The 23,247-nt window shown below is 41.5% G+C and overlaps 1 protein-coding gene across 2 annotated transcripts in view; it reads right to left on the reverse strand.

Annotated features, from left to right (window-relative positions):
* The window catches only part of KCNIP4 (potassium voltage-gated channel interacting protein 4), a 1,125,192-nt gene extending 1,102,198 nt beyond the window's left edge, over nt 1–22,994 (reverse strand). For both annotated transcript variants that reach the window (XM_084971644.1, XM_003482356.5), the window contains exon 1: nt 22,766–22,994. In XM_084971644.1, the coding sequence (XP_084827770.1) occupies nt 22,766–22,826 (61 nt within the window). In that variant the 5' untranslated portion in view covers nt 22,827–22,994. The remainder of the gene's footprint in view (nt 1–22,765) is intronic.
* Nucleotides 22,995–23,247: the final 253 nt, after the last annotated feature.

The raw sequence follows: 23,247 nt of genomic DNA on the forward strand, positions 1-23,247 counted from the left end.
AATCCAAGGGTTTGTAAGTTGGAAAAGTTTTTATTAAAATTATTATTTTTGATCAAAGATTTAATCATAGTTCCTTGAGTTATCTATGCCTAATATTTAATGAGTAATTGCTATGGCTAGAAGCTTTCTAGGCATTACCGCATATAATTCTAACACAGACAATAATTAGAAGTCCATATGGAAGTCCATATGATTAACCCACTTCACGGGTGAAAACAATGAAGTTATAAAGTAATTAGTGGTGGAACTGGGATTCAAATAAAAGCAATCTCACTCCAAGGCTTCACTCTAATTACTCAACAAGGCTGTCTCCCACTACTATAGATTTTACCTCTCTCTTTTTGAAGAAGAGGGTTTAGCTTTCACAGGAGACAAATTGTATTTTTGCCCATGCGTCCAGCTGTGTATGCTAATAAGAGAGATAGTTTTGGAGTTCCCTTCGTGGTACAGTGGTTAACGAATCTGACTAAGAACCATTAGGTTGCAGGTTTGATCCCTGGCCTTGCTCAGTGGGTTAAAGATCCAGCGTTGCAGTGAGCTGTGGTGTAGGTCGCAGATGCAGCTCGGATCCCACCTTGCTGTGGCTCTGACGTAGGCCGGTGGCTACTGCTCCAATTTGACCCCTGGCCTGGGAACCTCCATATGTGGCAGGAGTGACCCAAGAAATGGCAAAAAGACAAAAAAAAAAAAAAAAAAAAGGAGATAGTTTTGCCATTCAAATAATTGAAACACAACAGTTTAAAAATCTTCATCTTTATGACCATTGGTTAAACAGCCAATGTGTGCCAGCCACCAGAATAAGCACTTTACAGCTACCAATCCTAAACTCAATAATCTTTACTTTAACAACAAGGAAGAATAAATCATCAATCTGTGCTCCTAGAACTTCAGTTTAGTGAAGAACATCCCCTCTCTCTAGCCAACACTGTGCTCTTCACTCCACAAAGTCTAATGACAGCTTCCAAGAGTCTCTGCTGAGAAGCACTATACGAACATATATCCTTAAGAAGGCTCTTTAAATGTGTTGCTTATATTATTGTAGAATATTCATGAGATACTAAGATAACCACGTGATCAACTGCAATTGTTCTGTATTGCTGCTGTAACAAATTACCACCAACTTAGTGGCATACACAAACGTATTATCTTACAGTTTAGTGGGTCAGACGTAGGACACTGGACAAAGATTCAAGTGTTGGTGCGTCTAGATTCCTTTCTAGAGGCCCTGAGGAAGAATCCATTGGCCTTTTCCAGCTGCTAGAGGCCACCAACATTCCTTGGCAAGTGGCCCCCTTCTTCCATCTTTGAAGCAAAACTGCATCTCTCTGACCAGTCTTCTTCATGACAAGTCCCTCTGATCAGAGCCAAGAAAGGATCTCCACCTCTGAGAATTCATGTATTAGATTGAGCCCACTTGATAATCATGGAAAATCTCCCCATATCAAGTTCCTTAATTTAATCATCCCTGCTAAATCCCTATCCCCTTGTAAAGTAATGCAGTCGCAAGTTCCAGGGATTAAAACATGGATGTCTCTGGGGCCCCAGAATTCTGCCTGTCACACCAAAGTAACAGGTTTCCTAGTGGTACACTCTGCTTAGCCTCCTAAGCTTTCCACAAAGAGGAGCAACACTCAGTCACTCTTAAAGAACAAGGACTGGATAGAACCACCAAGGCAAGTGGGAGGAGGCCCAGTAATTAGGAAGCTAGCAAAAGTGGGGGCTTCTGGAGACCTAAACCCCAAGTCCTAGAGCCAGGACACACCAACAATACCTCAAGTATGTTTATAATTGCAGCTGGAGAATGAGCTACCCATTAGCTACTTTTTAAATTTTTCGTGTTTAATATTCAACTCACCCAAACTTGTTTCTAATTAATAGCAGATATATTAGTCTTCTCTGTAAACTTGAGAGACAGCTATGAACAGCTGAAAGAACAAAGGCCTTGGAGTTGGATGGACATGAACTTAAACCTGTCATCTACATGCTTTGATATTGGCTGTGTGATGACTGCTTAACCTTTCTGAGCCTCAGTCCCTGTATCTATAGAATGGTGAAAATTTTACTTACTCACAGGATGTGGGTGTAAAGATCTAATGCAGTTGTATATGTACACTCTAAAAAAGGGCCTAACACCTACTGGGACAAAATAAACATTAAGCCCTTCTCAATCAGTCTATCCATGTAGGTTGCAAGAATAATGAACATAGTAAGAATATAAGTTTCACTTTTGGATCCATTTTCCATTTGCCAACTCAGCACCTGGACGAATGCTTAGTCCAGAGAAGATGTCCAATATATATTAGTTGAACCATATTGAAGTTTTCTTTTCCCCTTGTATCTAGCAAATAAACCCCTGGTTTGGATCAGTGATAAATTACAAGTCAGGTTGGCCTAGCAAGACCTAATTCCTTGAAACACTCTCTGGAGCCCTTGGGCACTACTGGGTGATTCCACAATTCTCATACACAGACTGTGAAACTTAAAAATGGTCTTGCATATAAGCCAGGGTGGATGATTAACATACAAAATAGATTAAAAACTGCATAAAACAGCCCAGTTCACCACATTCAGCATAAAAATATCTCTAATAAGAATCCAAGTGACAATGAGACAAATGCTTTCCAGAATTCTTCACACCAAATTAAATCACCAAATACTCTGTAGCTGAAAAACAAGCTACTGTTTCCATCCAATGCTAAAGGAACCTATAAATTAGTCAAAAAGTATCCGTGACAAATCAATATTTCAGAGGCTAGTTGGTATTGTTTTAGTGCTAGTCATTCATAAATGCAAAATAAAGTGAACCAAAAGTGCATAGCTCTATGAGAAATGGTAACTATTTGGGATATTCGTCCATCCCCAGTTAAGCTCAAGATTATAAGTCTATTCCACACAGCTCAAGCTCTTATCCTCACCAACTTAGAAAATGACCTTTCTGGAGTTCTCATCGTGGTTCAGTGGTAACAAACCCAACTAGTATCCATGAGGATGCAGGTTCAATCTCTGGCTCTGCTCAGAAGGTTAAGGATCTGGTGCTGCCATGAGCTGTAGTGTAGGTCGCAGATGTGGCTCAGATCCCACACTACTGTGGCTGTGGTATAGGCCGGCAGCTACAGCTCTGATTTGACCCCTAGCCTGGGAACTTCCACATACCATGAGTGCAGCCCTAAATAAAAAGACAAAAAAAAAAAAAAAAAAAAAAAAGAAAGAAAATGACATTCCTTTCTGTTTCACAAAATAGAGTAACCTGTGCAGAAGCAAGTCCTCCCAAAACCCAACTTCTTCCCTGCAGTCTCAGAAAAGAACCTTACCACCACCCCATATTCTTTCCTAAGCCCCTCCTGTTCATCTGCCCACTTATTCATTAAGACAGTCAACACTTAGGCACTGGGGATACAAATAAGACAGCAACCATCCCTGGCCCAGAACAACTCAGTCTCTTTGGGAAGGACAGACAAGCAACAAGATACTGCACAAGTAATAGTCAGCATTCAGGAAGAGTGAACTACATCCATGAATGCAGCTAGATCTCTAAGACATAAAAACAGAAAAAGCCTTAAAATACAACATTTGTGTAAATTTTAAAACATGCTTATTGCTGTGGCCTGAATGTCTGTGTCTTTATCCCCCCCTCCCAAATTCATCTGTTGAAATTCTAATCCCTCAATGTAATGGCATCATTAGGTAGGGTTTCAGGTAGTTAATTAGGTCACGAGGGTGGAATCCTTGTAAATGGGATTAATGATCTTATGAAAGAGAGCCCACAGAGCTCCCTACAGCCCACTTTTGCCATGTGAGGATGCATAGAAGTCTCTGGTCCAGAAGACACTGCTGCCATTCTGATCTCAGATGTGCAGCCTCCGGAGTGGTGAGCAATAAATTCCTGTTGTTCATAAGCTACCCAGCCTGGTATTTTATGGCAGCAGCCTGAAAGGCACAGGTGAAACACATGATAGGCTGTCTGTGCACACATACATGTGCAGATAAAAGGGTTAAAATAAAAGGATATACACCAAATTCATGGCAGCGGGTAGGAAAGAGGGGATAGGAAGGGTAAGATGGAAAGTGACAACAAGGTTGTCAACTGCATTGTTCACGTTTCATTGTTTTTATGATAGAAGGTGATAAGCAAATATCTTGTAAAATTATTACCTATCAGTTTGGGGTAGGAAATCCTCAGGTACTAGTCTCTATACTTTTCTGTATTTTTGTAAGTAGTTCAAATGTAAATAGACAAAAGCATAGTAGCACGGTGAGTGCTCTATGTGGCACATACAAGGCACAATGGTGATATAATATGGGAATGATTCTCTCTCCCTCCACCTCTCCCTCCCTGGCACCCCCCCCCCCCGCCTCTGATGTTTTCAGGCCACTGCTCTCCACTGCCCAGCCGATACCTACACGTGTGCTCAGGTTTCTCCTGTTTAACCAAAAGGATCTGTGAGCAATTACTCCCTCAAGCACCTGCTCCATCTCCCCCCTTTCCTTCACAACTAAACTTCTCAGAAGAGTTGCCTACACGCACTCTTTTCGTTTCTTCACTCACACCCAAACCCACAGCAATCTGGCTTCTGCCCCACTTAAATTGCTTCAACCTCCTCACTGCCAAATCCTTTCCATTCTCATTTTATTTAACCATGCAAAGCACTTAAGATAATTGACCAAGTACTGGAAAAGTTCCCTACCCTTAGCTGTCATCCCTTCTGCCTTCCTTTATGATCCATCTCTGACCTCTTTGTGGTGCCTGTCCCTGGTGCAGCCACTTAATTCTAGTCTGCCTCCTAGGATGCCCATCTGAGATCTGTTCTCCCCCTAAGTGATTTCCTCTGTTCCTGTGACTTTACCTGTGATCCACTGGCTCCTAAATCTGTATTTCTAACCCCTTCTGAGATCTAGATGCATATCTTCAATTGCCTACTGGCTTTTCCCTACATTCTTAACCTGTATATCAACCCCTTAAGTCTCAAAGTAGCCATGTCCTCAAGAATTCTCACTGAGGGTTAAAGCTAAGAATGTGGACAGCTTCTCAACTCTTGCTTTTCTGGTCCTCAATCCAGTGCTAACTGTCTTCCTGGTTTGACTCACCACATATCTCTTGAACCTACTGCCTCATCTTCATACTGCTTTAATTCAGGTCTTCCATTCCACACTATCTGCCCTACTTTCCAACTAATCTCCTTAACTTCTATGGAATTACCTCCATCATTTCATTCTAAGACAAAAATTAGTGTCATCCCCTTTCTTAACCTCCTTCAATAGCTCCCCATTGCCTCAACATTTTAATGTAAACTCCACAGGCATAGATGCAATGGCTTGAAACAATTTTCCACTATCCACCCTTCCAGCCTCACTTTTGGATACATTGCCCCAATATTCAGGGCACATGGACCTTCTCACCATTCCCAGGACATGGCTTGAGTTTTCACACAAATCTGAGCCTTGGAACAGGCTGTTCTAACTATTTCAGAATCCCTTTCACTCTCTTCCACTGGATAAGCCTCAACACATTTCAAGACCCTGGTGAGATGCCATTTTCCTCTGCAAAATTTCTTTAACTTCCATAGGCAAGTAGTCTTTCCCACACAGAGGGACTTGTCACGTGCAAGTGACAAGTAGAACTTCAGCCACACTGGTTCTAAGAATTACTTGTCCACATGTCCCCCTCTCCCAACAGACAGCAAGAAAGAGCCAGGTTTTTGCAATAGCTTATTCACTAAACAAGCATTTGAGAGCCTGCTATGGGCAGGCTCTGTTCCAGGTGTGTGAGACAAAATAGCCAATCTCTACCCTCATGGAGTCTAAACTCCAGAGGACCGAATTGTAATCAGTAACTCTGAGGTGTGATTTGAAGAGGTTTGTTTAAATCATGAGTAAGGTCATCATGAAATCACGGGACTGTGGTGGCTTTTGCATATCATCATAGCTCACCCTCTCCAGCTAGATCTCATCTTTCACTTCTTTGCAACCCCAGAGGCACCAGGCATACAAGTGGGCACATCCTATAGAATCTTTCAAATTTAGGGCTTAGCCTTCTTTTTAAAGGAAACCATTCCTTTCTGTGAAGGCCTGTGGGAACCTTTCCACCAGAGAGTTAGCAATTACCCATTGTAGCTAGGAAGACAATGTTACTCATATTTCCCACAAAGCAGCAGGCGTCAGACCTACACTGCATGAGTTCATGAAATAGAAGTAACAACAGATGAGCTCTCTGTGGTTGAGTCAGGAAATGCCCATATGTTAGTGCTGGTAACCTATACTGTATACCTTTTTCGATTTATTAGGTACTAGCTCACGTGTGTCTCATGTAATCTTTGGGTATTTGTAGACAGAGAGATTCGGCCTTCTTTAGAATTGTAACATCCATAGTACAGGGACAGTGGGAAACTCAGAATGCAGAAAGAGTACGCCAGAAACAAACCAGGACAAAGCAGAGTCCAAATAGTGCTGAAAAGTTCTCAGTTGGGATGGGAGCAGCGGCAATTGGCCTGAAGCACTGAGAAGGGTAAATAGTTAATAACAGCATTGCAAGGTAGCATTACCTCTGTAACATTTGAGATCTGTAAAAGTGAACACATAAATATATATGAAAGTTAACCACTGATAAAACGACAGTTTGGTGAGGGTCCTTTGCCACTCGCTGTTTTGTTCCAGGTTATAAAATCTAGTGCGTTAGACTTTTTTCTTTATGCTAGTCAAGGATTAATAGAAGTGCCTTCACAAGAGGTTACTGAGATCAAACTTTTTGGGTTTGACATTACTATTTCTATCATGTTTATTATCACCCAAGGGGAAAAAAGTTAAGCATTACTAAAAGTATGCACACTTCTATAAGTATATGAGAATATGATTTATGATGAAATCGATAAAAATTAAAGTACATGCTCAAAATATTTTTACAGATAGGGGTACAAGGTCAAACACTTTTGAAACTGCTGACCTAGACACTAGCAAAGAATTCTAAATCACAGACCAGAATGGGATTTCAGAGGGGAGGCAAGGTGGAAGAGAAAAGGGAAAGGGAAAACAAACAAACAAAAAACAAAACAGGATGAGAAAGTAATTTCAGATCCCAAAAAAACATAATCCACAGTTTTCTGGTCAGTGGGATAACTGCCTTACACATCTTCTGAGTGTAGGGACCATGGACAGAAGACCTGACATAGTTATTTGGTTATTTTGTCTCTGTGCTTGAAAACCTCTCCGTGCCCTTAGGATAAAGTCCAAATCCTTAATAAAACTCAAATTCTTAACCATCTGGCTCTATCTGCCTCTTCATCATTTATCTTTAGTCTCTGTTTTTTGTTTGTTTGTTGGGGTTTTTTGGACAGTTTTAGTTCTTCTAGTATGTTATCCATTCCTGTCTCTACCTCTGAGTGTCATTCAGGTGTCAACTTAATTTATACTTCCTTTAAGAGTCATTTTCTCACCCCTAAAACATATTCAGTTTTTTTTTCCCCCATATGTTCCTATAGCATCCTTTGCTCACTGTTCTCAAATTCTCAGTGTGCTGCTAATGTATTGCTGAAGGTCTCTTTTCCTTACCGGCCATCTGTGAAGACAGAGAAGGTATCTGTACAGCCGCCCGCCCCCGCCCGAGCATCCAGCACAAGGTTTGATTTCTAATACATGCTAAATAAATGTGTTGACTGGAGTGAAATTGAGTGAAACGTGTCCTGAGACATAGGGAGAGAGGGCAAGAGAGAGGGAAAAGGAATTTTTTTGCGCTCCCTAAGTGTTTTCTTATTACATTTCATGAAGGCAGAATTATGAGGCTCACCTAATAGTTATAACAGCATTTGACTGCTTTTTGTCAGTACATTTAAAGGCACTTCATTAACCATTGGTCAACAAATATTTGAGTGCCCTGTGGATCCTGGAACTGTGCACAGCCTCTTTACTTTGGCTGGGCAGATACTAGACAATTAATTAAAACTGTATTTATTAAGGAACAGTCTTAAAAGGTTTCCTCACTGATTCTGGCAGGATGGAGGAGGCTGGAATTCACCACTTGCAGTAACATTATATATGCCCAATTGCAGTCTCAGCAAGATTGCCTGCACCAGGGTCCCTAGGGTGGGTGGGAGAGACAAACACAGGATCAAGCAGTCCAAGAAGAGGAGGTAGTGGGGGAGGGCAGCTGTGCAAGTAGAATGCTCTCTGATTCAAACATTGATTCTTTGCTTGGGATAGTGTACCTCCTTCAAAAGCTTCCCTGGGTACCACGGCATTTCCAATGCCCAGTCAGCCACAGACCCTCACCTGGCACTAGCTTGCCCCCATCAGTCACTTCCACCAGCCCTTCAGCTCAGCCTCAGGGAGGCCCTGCAGGTTTTTATTTAAACCCTTCAGGCATGAATGGTTCTTTTGCCCAGTCCCCAAGGCTGGGTAGCAAGGCTCTTCCCATGTAGCTTCACTTGAATCAGGCATTGGCTTTGTATCTTCACCTTGGATGTGGTCTGGAAATCCACGGGGAACTCTGTCAGGTCATTTTCCCTCTAACTCCATGTACCACCAAACTGGACAGCGAACACCGTAACTGCTGAGCTGAGCTCGCCCTCCCAGAACACTATCAGGTCAGCCTAGAAGCCATGTCTCACTCTACCTCACCCCTGCCCTGTCCAGGCATATTCTGTAGGAGCCAGAATGACTTAATTAATATGTCTTGGTTAATATCCCTATTTTCCCAATCACTAGCTATGTGACTATGGGCAAGCTCCTGAGCCTCAATTTACTTATCAACAAAAAGGATATTCAAAACTACCCAGTCTCCAGGGAACTATATCCAATCACTTGAGATAGAACAGGATAGAATATAAGAAAGCAAATATATATATATTACATATATATACATATATATATAACTGGGTCACTTTGCTGTACAGAGAAAGTGACGGAACATTGTAAATCAACTATAATTAAAAATTAATTAATTATCTTTTTAGGGCCACACCCACAGCATATGGAGGTTCCCAGGCTAGGGGTCAAATCGGAGATACAGCTGCTGGCCTATACCACAGCCACAGCAACATCAGATCCAAGCTGTGTCTGCAACATACACCACAGCTCACTTAACCCACTGAGTGAGGCGAGGGATTGAACCCACAACCTCATGATTCCTAGCTGGATTAGTTTCTGCTGTGCCATGATGAGAACTCTGTATAATAAAAAATCTAAAAGAAAAACAAACAAACAAAAAATACCTAGTCTCCCTCTTACCAGGGTATATTTCTAGTGTGTCAAATATCACACTGAACGTAGTGCTTTTGGCCACACACACACACAATTTCCTTCTTCCATCTTTCAGATAATAACTTCCCATCACCATCAGCAAAGGCCTTTACTCAACCCCTAAGTTGAGTATGGAGCCTGCTTATGTGCGTATCCGTGACCCTGATGTTCCTTAATTTCCTACAATCCACCCTCCACAATCCATGCCCATATTCAATCAGTTACAAAGACCACCCATGATGGTGCAAGAATCTGCCAAATTCCTTTTCTTCCCCATCAATACCCCTCCAAAACAGGGCACTGCTTCCTAAAGTCTAGACAACTTCAATGTCTTCCTAGCTGACCTTTCCACCTAAACCCTCCCCTTCCTTTTCTCCTGCCTTTACAGCAGGACAAGCAAAACTTCCTAAGGCATCGCTTTTATTATAACATCATCTTTCTCAGAAATCTTGACCTCTCGTCCATGGATAAAACCCACAATTCTGAGGCTCTTCCCAATTCCACTTCTCAGCCTCAGCACTTCCTAGACTCTTATCTATTCCAGACAAACCAAACCAGCTGTCCCCATAAAGTCCCTCATGCCACCCATGAAATGCTTCCTTGAAACCTCTCTAACCTCACACTGGCCATGTGAAGCCCAGCTTCTCCACAGGGTCCACCCCAGAAGATCCCCCCAGGATGGCCACCTCTTCCCTTTACGCCTTAAAAGAAAAGGTGTACCCCTTCCAGGGAGCAAGTGCAACCTCCTCAATCTCCCTTCCTCCAAAACCACCACAACGTGCTCCAGTCTCTCCACTCTCCTGACCTCCCATGCTCAAGATCAAAGGGCTTTTACTCAGGCCAAAACAAATATAAAAATGACCACAACTCACATTTATCAGGTCTTATCTGTCAGGCAGTGCACTAAGCACTTGATATACATTAGTTCAATTAATCCTCAATGCAACCTGCCAAATGGGTTCACTTCATTGATTTATCACACAACATACATTTAAGTGAAATATAAGAGGGAAGATAGTAAAAAGTAAACAAATATACAAAAATAGTATATATATATATATTATAGCAGGTAAATGACATTATAGTAGTATAGATACATAATTTCTTTCTTTTAAAAAATGTTGTATAAAAGCTACAAAGAAAACTAAAGTAGAATGAGGGACTAAGGAGACACAGGTGAATTGTTACATTAGATGAAGTCATTAAGAGAAGTAATATTTTAATGGGGACCTGGAAACATGAGGAAGCCAGCCAGTGGAGTACATGGGGCAAGAATGTTCCAGGTACACATACAAAAGCTAAGCTACAGAGAGGTCATGTGGCTTCCTAGGGTAGCAGACACAATACCTGGGCCCCAGTTTTACCCCAGAGTCTTATCCTTGGATACCAATCTTCACCGCCATTAATGTTCTAGAGAAGTTCACTCTGTTAACTAACTCTGGCTTTTTGAAACTCTTTTACTCCCTATTAATTGATAAGTATGGGCCACCTAGGTGCCAGGCTCTGAGCTTCATAACATTCTCCTCTCAAATTTCTTCTCCACTATAACATGTTTCCCTGATTTAACATTATTCTTCACCCTTATTCTTCATAATTCGAAACTACACTCCATTCCCTAGTCAGTCTCAAGTCAGCAATTACCTTTATCTCTTTGCAGCTGACTCCCAATTTGACTCTCCAGCTTAGCTGATGGGCAGCTTCTTGGAAGTGAGGCCAATGGCTCATTCATCTCTCTATTTCGACTACCCATCAAACACTAGATGCTTAATAAATGTGTACTTCTCTGAAATCAATTAAACTTGAACTCCTCATTTCCAACTGCCTTTGGGACTGTCTGACCAGGATGCTTTCCTAGCACATCAAAATCAATATTTCTAAAAAGGAACATGCTATTTTCCCTCCAAAATCTTTTGTCTTCCCATGTTCCTCTCTTCATCATGGCAACACCAGGCACTGTCACCAATTTCCCCATCTTTCTCCTTCCCAGTCATCCCACCCACTCCATTCCCACAGCCTTTACCATTGTCCAAACATTGGTTTTCTCTCGCTTGGGCTAATGCAACAGCCTCCTAATGACATCCTTGTCATTAACGCAGCCGACACAGCTATGCAAAGTTAATGTTCCCTGTTCCGTCACTCCTCTGAAGTTCAACTGGCTTCTCTCTGTCTATAGAATCATATCTCACTCTTATACACCAGATTCATACAGCACACTAACTACTGGACATTTTGACATCCCAAAAGGCTTTAAATGTTATAGTCCCCAAATTGATCTTATTTTCTTCCGGCTAAACCTTCTTCTGTATTTCCTATCTTGGTAAATATATGCTACCCTCCAAAATATGTTACCCAAACCAGCAATCTAGAAGGTGACCCAGGCTTCTCCTTATCCCCCAAGCCCAATTACAACCTGTCATCAACTCTTGTTGGTCTTGTCCTCTATTTATCTCAGGAATACCCTCTGCTCTCTACCACGTCAACAGAACAGTGCTTTACTATGATCCCAATATGTCTCACCTGCAATTCTATAGCAGTCACCAGGTCTTCCCACCTATTGTTTCATCCCTTTATGTCCATTTGCTACATCAAGGCAGTTATCTTCCCAACATGAAAAATATGACCATGATTTGCTGTGGATTGAAATTTATCAGTAGCTCCCTGCTGCCTTCACATTCTGACCCTGACTATTTCTCTAGCTTCCCATTTCCAAGTTCCTTTCTATTCTCACCTTCACTGCACACAAGACCTCTCACTGTTCCCTGATCGTACCACCACGTTCTCCTAGAACCAACTTTAGAACCAGCTCTACCTGCCTAAAACATCCATCATCTCACCTGCCGTCTTTACCTGGAAAACACATTCTCATCCTCCAGTCCCATGCAGTCTAGGGAGCTTTCTTTCATCCTATCCAGGCTGTACAAGGTAACTCATATATGACCTTCCCAAGCACACTGTGCTTGGTGCTATCTTAAGACTTAAGACTTTTCACATTCCAATTACCATCTCACATATCTATCTATAACTAGATTCAGGGTTTCCCCATGTATTCTAGCGCTTCAAACAATACCTGACAAATAGTAAATGTTTAATGCATTTTACAAAAGATTAAATTGGCTCATATTTGGAGAATCCCCCACTAATACGTTGAGTAGCAATATTATCTGGTCTATAGCTTAATGCTGTTTACTCCCTACAGGCTTTATTTTGTATTTTATGTGACTCTGAAACCAGTATCACTTAGTAACAAACTGTGAGTATGGAAGATCTGCTCTGTGCTCCTTCAGCTTATTTTTCACAGAAGACAAGAACTACTGCTTCTGATTTCCTCCATCAAGGACATACCCCCTGGTCCTAGGAAAGTATTCAGCATGTGTCTTTGAAAATGAGATAAGCCAACATGCTCCATCTAATCAATACACAGTTCAGATCAAGTAGAATTCTAGGTTGGGAAAAAAAAGACAGGATTTAAAAGCTTAATTCCTAAACAACTAACATGCCTTTTTATTTTCTGAAATACTGATTTGCATCGCCTCTCCTACGTTAGGTAATTGATCAATGTGTTTTAAATAGATGACAGTTAATAACAGCCTCAATGCTATTTTGAAAACTACTAGAACTTGGATTGCATTTAGAAGTTATAACTATCACTGCTTGAGATCTGAAATTCTATTCTAAAGATGTTTATAAAACCACAATCTCGTGATCATGGATTCAAGATAAATGTAACAGTGCATTAAGTGGCAATATTTATAACAAATTATTATCTATGTTTCAATCTTCCCAGCACAGTGTTTGTAGATTGTGCATTGTCAGCATTCTTCCTGGGAAATGAACAACAACATTAAAGTACCAGGTTTTGTAGTGACTAATTTTCATTCAGAATCTACAACTTTAACTGAACTAGAAGAGCTTACATGGTTCCACTGCAAATCTGGTACTTTAATCATGTCATAGGTGCTAGTATTTGTCATCTTTGAACTTTGCAGTTCAGGTTGTGATCCCTTTTTTAAAAACCATCTTACAAAACCTCCAAAAAATGGAGTTTATTCTATAAACCCATGGCAGGAGAATTCCCTCCCTCCATGTCCCTGCATATCACTGTATTTGGCCTCTTCTACCTTCTTTTTTTCCAGGGCCTTTTTCTGAACTTTCATCACTTTATTCTTATTTCCCAAGATGTTCCTCCCCACAACCTTCAAATTAATGTCATACACCTGTGTTTCCAAGCACACACTCACTCACTCAGAGATCACAACTTCAGCAGGAAACTGTGATGAAACTGGACCTTGAGAGGAAAGGGAACGGGGAACAGATTGCAATAATACTGTGCATCTCAGTGGGAAGAGACTCAGACTCAAATTAAAGGGAGTTTGGGGGAAACAGATGATATGGAAAGAGTGAAGAATTCTTGGAAAAGATGGGAGAAAGCTTTAGCAGAATCTCAAGTTCACAAGTGCTTACCACATTAGATCGGGGATAATAATATCCTTGTGATAAATGACTGATTCTATAAAATTGCATTTAAAAATGTGAGTGATATTCGGCTTCACTACACAAATCCCACACTAATTTGAAATGCCTCTGCCTTTACCAGAACATGATTTAAACTAGCAAATAGAGAGCTAGGCATTTTCAGTTCTTTTATGACTACCTTTAAACATGTTATCACTCACTCTGTATTTTCCAAACTTCAAAATCATGTTTGTCTTATGACAAAAGGGTACTTCTTCACAAACTCCTAGCATCATAGGTTTTAAAAATCTTTAAAATGCCTTAGATAATGTCACAATGTATTGAAGAGGTGGACACATAAACCCATACTACAGGTGGCAAATAGAAGGCAGGAAGAAATCAGGCAATAAAACAAATACAGAATTTGAGCCCGTTCTTTTGATAGCTTTATTTGCTAAGATCCCAAAGACAGAGATAAAGTTTAACATCACTATTTGCTATCACTGCATCCACTTGGAAAGCAATACAGTGCTTACATCAACTGGTAGTAGTCTTGCTTTTCACCATCCATCTCACTTCATCTTTACCTCTGTTATGATAATGAATATTTTAAAATATACATGTTTAGTTATTCATTTCTCCCTACTCGACGCTAAATATCTGGTGCATAATCCTGTTTATTCTCTTGAATAAACAGGAAGGTCTCTAAAGGCAGACTCTACATCTCCTCTATCCTAGCACCAAGTAGTTTCTTTGAAAATACATACTTTTGCTGATAAATCTCATTTCATCATTACAGAATCCATCCCTGTAACCCACTAGTGGATATGATTACAGCCACCTTATAGGTGAATAAAGAGGAACAGCAACATTTTACTTAGTGGCTATCTTACCTGTTCTCACCTTTCTGAATTAAATACAATTTCTCTAAATTAAACTTCTTTGCAAATTAAACTTGTGCTCATGACCAGATTTGAAATGTCTGCCTATGACTTCTATATTATTGTTTGGGTGTTTTTTTCCCCAAACTCTCTGCAGACACAACAAGAAGATCTGAGGATCTGTTCCCATAGTGATGGACTGGATTGGAGAAAGAGAGGGTTATCTCCACTCTTAAGGCACAACCATAATATAGGATTCCTCTTTTTTTTTTTTTTAGGGCTGTACTGGTGGCATATGGAAGTTCCCAGGCTAGGGTTTGAATCTGAGCTTTAGCTGCCACCCTACACCACAGCCACATGGGATCTGAGCCGCATTTGCAACCTACCCCACAGCTCAAGGCAACACAAGATCCCCGACCCACTGAGTGAGGTCAGGGATCAAACCTGCATCCTCATGGATTACTAGTTGGATTTGTTTCTGTTGCATCACAATGGGATCTCCTAGGATTCTTTTACTCATTCAACACATCTCTGGAGCACTTACCACATACAAAACATAGATTAAAAGTATGGGCTAGACCAAAATGTTTGTAAGTGGTTTCTCAAGCTAATCTAATGAAAATTTAAAGTACAAAAAGTCACAATGCAAAATAAAGGCCCTGGCAGGATATCCATACTGAGATGTAGATCAGTTTAATAGTTAGGTGTGCTATTTTTACCCAATTTTAGTCTGAAGTTCATGAAGACTTTTGCAAGTCAAGTCTTCCCTGAGGGGGAAAAAATGATATTTGGGGATATTCTTGAGGGCACTTTAGTATCTGTAACACCATGAGAAGGCTCTATTACAATGAAGACAGAGAAACAGAAAGCTCACAGGCATTAGACTGTAGTAACTTCTATATTGGTCAAACTTGTTTTAATTGCTATTTGGGCTGCAGATTATGTCATTTTTTAAATAAACTGCTTTACTCAAAAGATCTTTCAAACATTAAGAAGTCTTCACATCTGGAGATGATGTCTATTTCTTCTCCAAAACCTCTTTTAAAGTAAAGGCCTATAAAAAAATTGCCAGTTCTAATTCCCTAAAGACTTTTTAGTCACTATTCAAGAGCAGATGCTGCCTGAATACCTGAGACGACATTTCCCTAACTGAGGCAGTCCCAATCCAGGTAACCATAAAGTCATGCACTGTTATTGTAAAATAGATCGACTACTAGTTTTTACCTAAAAAATAACTGTTGTAGAATATGTAGCAGAGAGAAGTTTCTGAAAGGTCAATGATATATCCAAAGAGACAACCTATCTCCAATGGGAGAGCCATTCAACCACACGGGCTGTGTCCATTGGGGAAGCAAAGTCAGCCCTTAACATGTTGAGCATGAAGGCCAAGTGCTCAGTACGGCAAATGTTATCTTTATATCCATGTTCAAAGTGTTCATTAGATTGTCAGAGTGTCTGGAGAACTTACATGTTTAAACACTTGAGTGTCTCTCTCTTTTCAGAGTTTCTAATCTTATACACAAATACATGTGTATTGAGCAGCCTATAGCAGTGACTGGGCAAGAAGGGAGACAGCCCCAGTGGTGAGAGTAAAAGAGCTGAACCTCATCTCAGCCCCACCATGATTTCCACAGTTCTTCTAATTCCCTCCCAACACAGCCTGATTCCATGAGGTCTGATATGAAAGAAAATGCACCTAAGGAAATGGGTATGTACGCACTGAATGATGTCTCAATTTTTAAAAATTTTCCACTCCTTCCCATGGCCACTGCTATCCTGAAAAGATTTATCCTCTCCTGAAGATAATGACGATAATAATGATAGACATGGTGGCATAGCCATTTAGGCTCTGGGCTGGCAAATGTTAAGAAGACTATTCTCTGTGACACTACCTCAGGCTACTATTGACAATCATAATCATGATTCAGAGGGAGTATGTAACTCATATTTCCACTATTTTATAGGGAAGGGAGCCACAGGAGGTGAAAATCACTCACTGAGGGACCCCTGAACTGACCCAGGAGGTGATGGGTCTGGAAGGTATTAAAGATGAGGGAGAGTCATAGCAACAAAATCCAAAGATGACACTGACTGTTGCTCTAAACACACAAACACTGGTTACTTATTAAGCTCTTCTTCAGAAATGGTGGACACTCTCCTAGCCATGCATTATAGATGAAGGAGCATGCACAGTTCTGGGGAATACTGTCTTGGTGTCACATTACTCTACTCATAGGCTTGGCCCATTGAATGCAAAAGACAGAAAGCCAAAACACCACCACTTCAAGTAGATGCCTTAACAAGCCATCAAATGTGAACTGTATGGGTCTTTGATAGGTCAACCACTGGCAAATGATGTTTCATTTCCATAATTATGTTTTAAGGACCTACTGTTCTCTGAAGCATTGTGCCAGTCATTAGCAGGGGTACAAAAATTAGTAATTCAAGTTTGGTACCCACCATCAAGGAATTGCAACTTAAGACTGCAAAGAAAACAAATAGACAAGGTTTATTCTGCTTTGTCATTCAGATATGAGTCAAAATAAAAGGAAAAGTCATAGGATAATTCTTTGGGGAGAAGGCAAGAAAAAATCAGTAAGGCTGCACTAAGAAAGACATTGCATTTAAGATGAGTCTTGAAGGATGTGTTCAGTGTTGAACAGTCAACAATGTTCAGTGGGTTATGTCAGGGCAGGAGGTTCATTCTAAGCTGTAGGTACAACATGAGTTATATGTGGGAACTAGGGGAGAGTTCAGTTTAGCAGTTTAAGGTATAGATTGAGAATAATCCTGGAAGATAATGTTGGGATAGAGGATTGCCACCATATCATGGAAGACTTGACCATCAAACTAAGAAAATAGTATCTTTAGTTCTATAAGTAATGGGAAGTTATTAAAAGGTTTTGAACAAGAGAATGGTCTGACTCAAATCAGGTTTTAGTGAATTTATTTGGTTAGGTAGGGAGTGGCTCTTAGGGCAAATAGGAGACAACTATGATGGCCTAGGAAGTATGAATATAACTTTGAATGGTACAAGGGGAACTGGAGGAGGAGCTAGATATAAAAGCTAGAAGAGACTCATGAGGCTTGGTGATTGATTTCACATGGAAGGCAAGGAAATAATCAAGGTGTGAAGTACCATAGAGAGGAAATACTTTTGCTTTATTTTTTAAAACGCCTCAAAAGATGTCACCATTGTCAAAATTTCAACAATCAAGTGTTCTTAGAAGAGAAGATATGTCTTTTCTGACATGCTGACTTTGAGGTGCTGATAAAACTTACTGATGGGTCTGACCAATAGGGCATGAAAGTGCCCATCTGGCATCTTAGAAAGGGACTGGGCCTGAGCTAAAGACTCAGGAGTCCTCTGCATCCAGGTAAGATGCAACAAAACCACAGACTGTTAGGAAGAGAGAAGAGAGAATGAAGACAGAACTTGGTGCAGAGTTGCACCAAATGGGCAAAGGAAGAACTAAGGGTCAGAAAATTAGATCTGAGAGAACTAGGAGGAAAGAGAATAATGCAGTGTCTCAGAATGCATGGGAGGAAACCTCATTCATTCTAGAAATATCTGTCACTAAACAAACATTATATAACTGGCTGCATGCTAGATGCTGGAACACAGTGGTGGGCACCACACAAGGCCCTGCTCTCAGGGCTCATTGTCTTAGAAGGAGTGTTGAGAAACAGCATGAGGTATTGCAGTGAGTTCGGGATGATGCAAATTGAGAAAAGACCTTAGGACCTTTTACCAAATGAAGAGTTTTGCGAAAAGTAGGTAATTTAATGCCCAAGGGTAAATAAACTTGTAGCGAGAGATGTAGTTATATAACTTGAAAATATTTTTAAGGGTGGTAAACTGAAGAAATTAAACACTCACTTTCTCACCTTCCCTCTAAATCAATCCCCTTCTCTTTCTCTCTTCCCCCGTCTCTCTCTCATCTGTTCAAGGTCTCTAAGAAAAGAGGCCATTAAGCAAGCACACTCTGAAATGAAATATCGAAAGGAAACATTATCTACATGTTACAGAAAAACAGGATAAGAAAAACAAATAAAAGGACCAAAAAGATTAAGAAGGACCATATACTTTAAGCCCAGAAATGCATCTTCAAAAAATTCAGCCACTGTCTGGTCTATGATTCCCTGGAAATCTTGCATACATGTTTTATATTGCATGGCTCATTAATTTACAAACCATCTGTAGCCTCACTTTATGAACCTTTGCACAAGCATTGGCCAGGAAGAAAAAAACAGTACAGGGATGGGAAGAGGGTTGTTGAATTTTAACACTTCACCATATCATTTGCTTAAAAGCTTCTTACATATAAAAACATGGAGAAAATAGAATAATGCCTTGTGCCATAAAAACCTTTTCTTGGGCTTAGAATAAATGGACTTTTCACTACTATCCTTGTGGAATTTAGTAATAGGAGTTTGCCTTATCCTTAATGAACACAAAATGAACTGGAGCCCTGATACATCCAACAAACAATACAAAAGTGAAAAGTATTCTTCACTGTACTACTGCTAATTCCCAAACTTGGGAACTTCCCAGGAGAAATTTAAAACCAGGCCCTATACATGGAGGACAATGAGAGACCAAAGAAAGAGGTGAACCCCTCCAGGTTGATGGGTGCCAGTATGATAAGCAAAGGATCTTACATACAAGGTCGGCCTTGGGCGAGAAGAGTAGATCCCCCACCCACCTGCCAGATTCTTAAAAGTTTACAGAGAGGCTTTAACTAGGTTCAGCCTCCTCCAAACCACCCAGTTGACCTCAACAGTACCTAACTCTCTCAAGGCTACGCCCTTGAAAATGGCTTGGGCTGTGGGAATAGTGTGAAGAAGGTACATTCCAAGGGGTAAGGAGCCTCCAATGACCTGCATCAAGCTCATGGGTCACCCTGTGGGCCCTGTCCTCTCCATGGCCTCTTCCAACACCTACTAAACATACATTTCCCTCCCCATGTTTAGTTGTAGATGACATCATACAACATCTGCCATCTCTAAGTTAGATGGCACAAATTAAGGACATCAATGAATAATTTTGTGGGTTTTTTTTTTCCCCTCTGACCTTATTTCCAATTCTCTTTCAAATATGCTATTGAATTATCATTTCCCTCTGTCTCTCTGCTGGTAGCAGGATTATGTTTGATTTTACAGCAGGGTAACAAAATACTGGGAGTAGACAATGCCATGACAAATATATTCTGGACAAGCTTTTGGTTTCACATGGAAGCTGATAAGAAGGAGGGTAAATGTGAGCATGATGACTCCCAATAAACTTTCTCTACTTATATGCAGTCATGGAGAGCTCATCCACCTTCTTCACCCCACAGTGTTATATGTCAACTATAGTGACTTCGAAGTTGTATTAGTTAGCATTTTAAATGCATTACCTGTAAGAAAGAGTGATGAATGAACTGTTGAGTCATATTATTATAAAAGTTTTAGCAACACAATTCAACCCTGCTCCCATTTTTCTGCATTTCCCTCCCTACTTTCACTTTAGTGTAGAGTTCTATATCTCTCAATAAACCATTTTCCAGGAGTTCCCGTCATGGCGCAGTGGTTAACGAATCTGTCTAGGAACCATGAGGTTGCGGGTTCGATCCCTACCCTTGCTCAGTGGGTTAAGGATCCAGCGTTGCCGTGAGCTGTGGTGTAGGTCGCAGATGCGGCTCGGATCCCGCGTTGCTGTGGCTCTGGCATAGGCTGGCAGCTACAGCTCCGATTTGACCCCTAGCCTGGGAACCTCCATATGCCGCGGGAGCGGCCCAAGAAATGGTAAAAAGACAAAAAATAAATAAATAAATAAATAAACCATTTTCCACAATATTCTGGCCCTAGAGTAAGGTCATAAAACACACACGCACACACATTTCAATTCCTAATTTCCCTCTCATCTTCATACATCCCTTTCAGTCTGATCCTCCAGTTAAATTTTGTTTGAATTCCAATTAAATCATTTTATAAACCTCCATCCAAGAGGCATATATGCAAGAGAAAATCACTGTGGTCATGTTAGAAGTTATGCAAATATCCCACTTATGTGAAAGGAAACAAGAGGTCAGAAGCTATTGCTTTAAAATAAGAACTGAAACTAGAGTTGAAAGCTTTAAAAACGACACACTTTTCCTGTCCCATGATTGGTTAAGACTACCCTTTTTTGAGCACAAATCACAAAGTACTAAAGCTTACATTTGCTGCAAATAATATAGACTACATATTTGGGGGTCATTCTCTAATATAAACCTTGAAACAATTACACCGAGAACAAAAAAAGATGCCCCAAATAATTTCCTCTCTTTATTATTTTCCTATAACAATTAACTCCAAAAACCTGTGAACACAATTCAAGAAACAGGTGTCAAATCAATTCAAGCCAGAAAACTTTATTTTTGGCCTCACCTGAGCCAAGATATAAATCAACATCTTTCTCTTCTCCTAACGAACAATGAATGCATGCTGATTCTAGAGAAGGTACTAAAAGATTTTTTTTAATACATCAGACTTCCTAGATGTGCTTTCATCTTCTTCATTTTATCCAACAAGTAGAGATTATAGCCACCTATGGCACTGTGAATAGACCAGACCTGCTGGTTCAATCCCCATCCAGCCAATTAAAGACTAGGCCCCGCCAAAAGGCTGTTATCGCTGAGCAGCTGAACAATGCAAGCTCCCCTGTGCCCAAGACTTATGTGCCCCCAACCCTCTCTACCTTTGTGGCTGACCATTGCCTTGTGCATGACTACAGTCCCCAGAAGGACAGCTAGCTCCCTACCTCATTCTGAGTCAAAGGAACTGCAAAGACACAGACCCTATGGTCTCGACTCTTCAGGCTTCTACACTTAAAACTCCCATTCTGAAAAATCCAAACTCTTAAAGATTATGAGCATCACTCATAAGATATAGCCCCTAGACATAGTTAGTTTGCAATAGGTGACAGCTATTGTTATGAGGGAAACCTGAACTAAACATCATTACAAGTCAAATTTGGGGCTTTCAATGTGATGGTCATACTATTTTTTTCCAGCCTATAAGGGACTTTTTCTGTAAAATCTCACATCCAAATAAAACCAGGGTTCTCACAGTTATAATAACCTGAACTTCTGGGGGAAAGGGAAGAAAATGAATGTATCTGTCTCTTAATATCCATAAATGAGGGTGACGGACTCAAGCTGTTGAAGTGACTCCGTTTCCCTGGAAATAAATGCACAGAATGTGGAAATGCCTTTTTCCTCGCAACTTTACAGCCCTCAAGTCCAAGTTTTTACCCTGTAAATCCAAACTATGCTGTAGCCATGAGTGACTCTCCCCCACCTCCCATTTTATATAATCTGGGAACTGTCCAACGCTACGCACTCTCAGACTCCCTACAATAGCCTTTATTCGATTTATATCTTCTAAATAAATTATACACATCTGAGCCACCTAGAAACAAATGAATTCAACTAAAGAGGCTTGGGGGGGGGGGTCGGGGGAATGTTACCTCCTGTATTTCGCCACAGATGCTACTGAACTGATCAAAACGGGTCCTATCCCTGCTTTCGCAGAATGCACGATCCTCTGAAAGCCAAGCTCCTTGCACAGTGTGCCCGGTACCTTTCCAAGGCTGTACTATGTATAAATTATTTCCAAGTGTCACTGAGGACCATTTTGTCTGAACACTCTAAACTGAAGCCGGCAATAAAACAAGACTTACGGTCCTGCTGAAGAATCTAACCTGAGAAACATTCCGCCTCTATGTTACCAGGGGATGAAAATAGAGTTTTAATGAAGAAATGTTTGGGAGCATAAAGGCAAAGCAGGTGGAGAGGATCAATACTATTTCAGCTCATTTATCCCCAGGTGTTAGGGGAAGGAAGTGTGTGGTCTGAAGTCATCTGGCAGATACATAAACAATACGGGAAATTTTCAGAGAAGGCAAAAGTAGGCACAGGATCGCAGGGGACCCTGCCACCGGCGAGTTTCACACACACTTCAAACACCTCTTCTTCCCTGACCTGGACCTCGCATGCACCCCTTCTTCTTCGCACCTCCATTCCCACCGCTGCCACCTCCCCTTCTCAGTCCCGCCCAGGTGACTGTCTCATGCAGCAAAGACAACAAGCATCCCCAGCCGAGGAAGGGGTCCCGGTTCCAGCTTGCGAGGGAAGGAGGGTTGAAGTGGGGCTGCCCCTCCAGTGCGTATTGCATCCTACCGCCTGTGGAGCTCGCCTCCTCCAGCTGAGCTGAGATGCTTTCCACTCTCCTCACATTCATCTTTGAGGACGCAGGGTTCAGGAGCGGGACTCCGGAGTCAAGCGGCCCAGGGACGTCTGGCGATGGGTCTGGCACCGGAGCACACTCGCCGCACGGCCCGGGGGCGTCCGCCGCGCTGAGAGTGAGAGAGTCGGCGGTGGTGGTGGCGGCGGCGGCGGCGGTGGCGGCAGGCAAGGCGCTCGGAGCGGATGCAGGTGCGGGCGGAGGCCGGCGGGGGGCGCCGGGGGCGCTGCGCGGCGCTGGGCGCGGGGGCGCGGGGGCGGAGGACTGGAAGCCCGAGCTTGAACCACCAGCCCAAGAGTGAGGTGCCCCCTCCCTAGCCCTTCCTCGCAGCGCCTCTGCCACCTGCTGCCGAATCACTGGATGGGGGACTGGCTCGGGGGCTCTGGCCACGGAGAAGTCAGACCCTAAGGAGACCATA

This window comes from Sus scrofa, chromosome 8 (assembly GCF_054392235.1).
Source record: "Sus scrofa isolate SSC_HxYL_T2T_F1_AM1 chromosome 8, Sscrofa_HxYL_maternal_Yorkshire_Landrace_v2.0, whole genome shotgun sequence".
Classification (NCBI taxonomy): Eukaryota; Metazoa; Chordata; class Mammalia; order Artiodactyla; family Suidae; genus Sus; species Sus scrofa.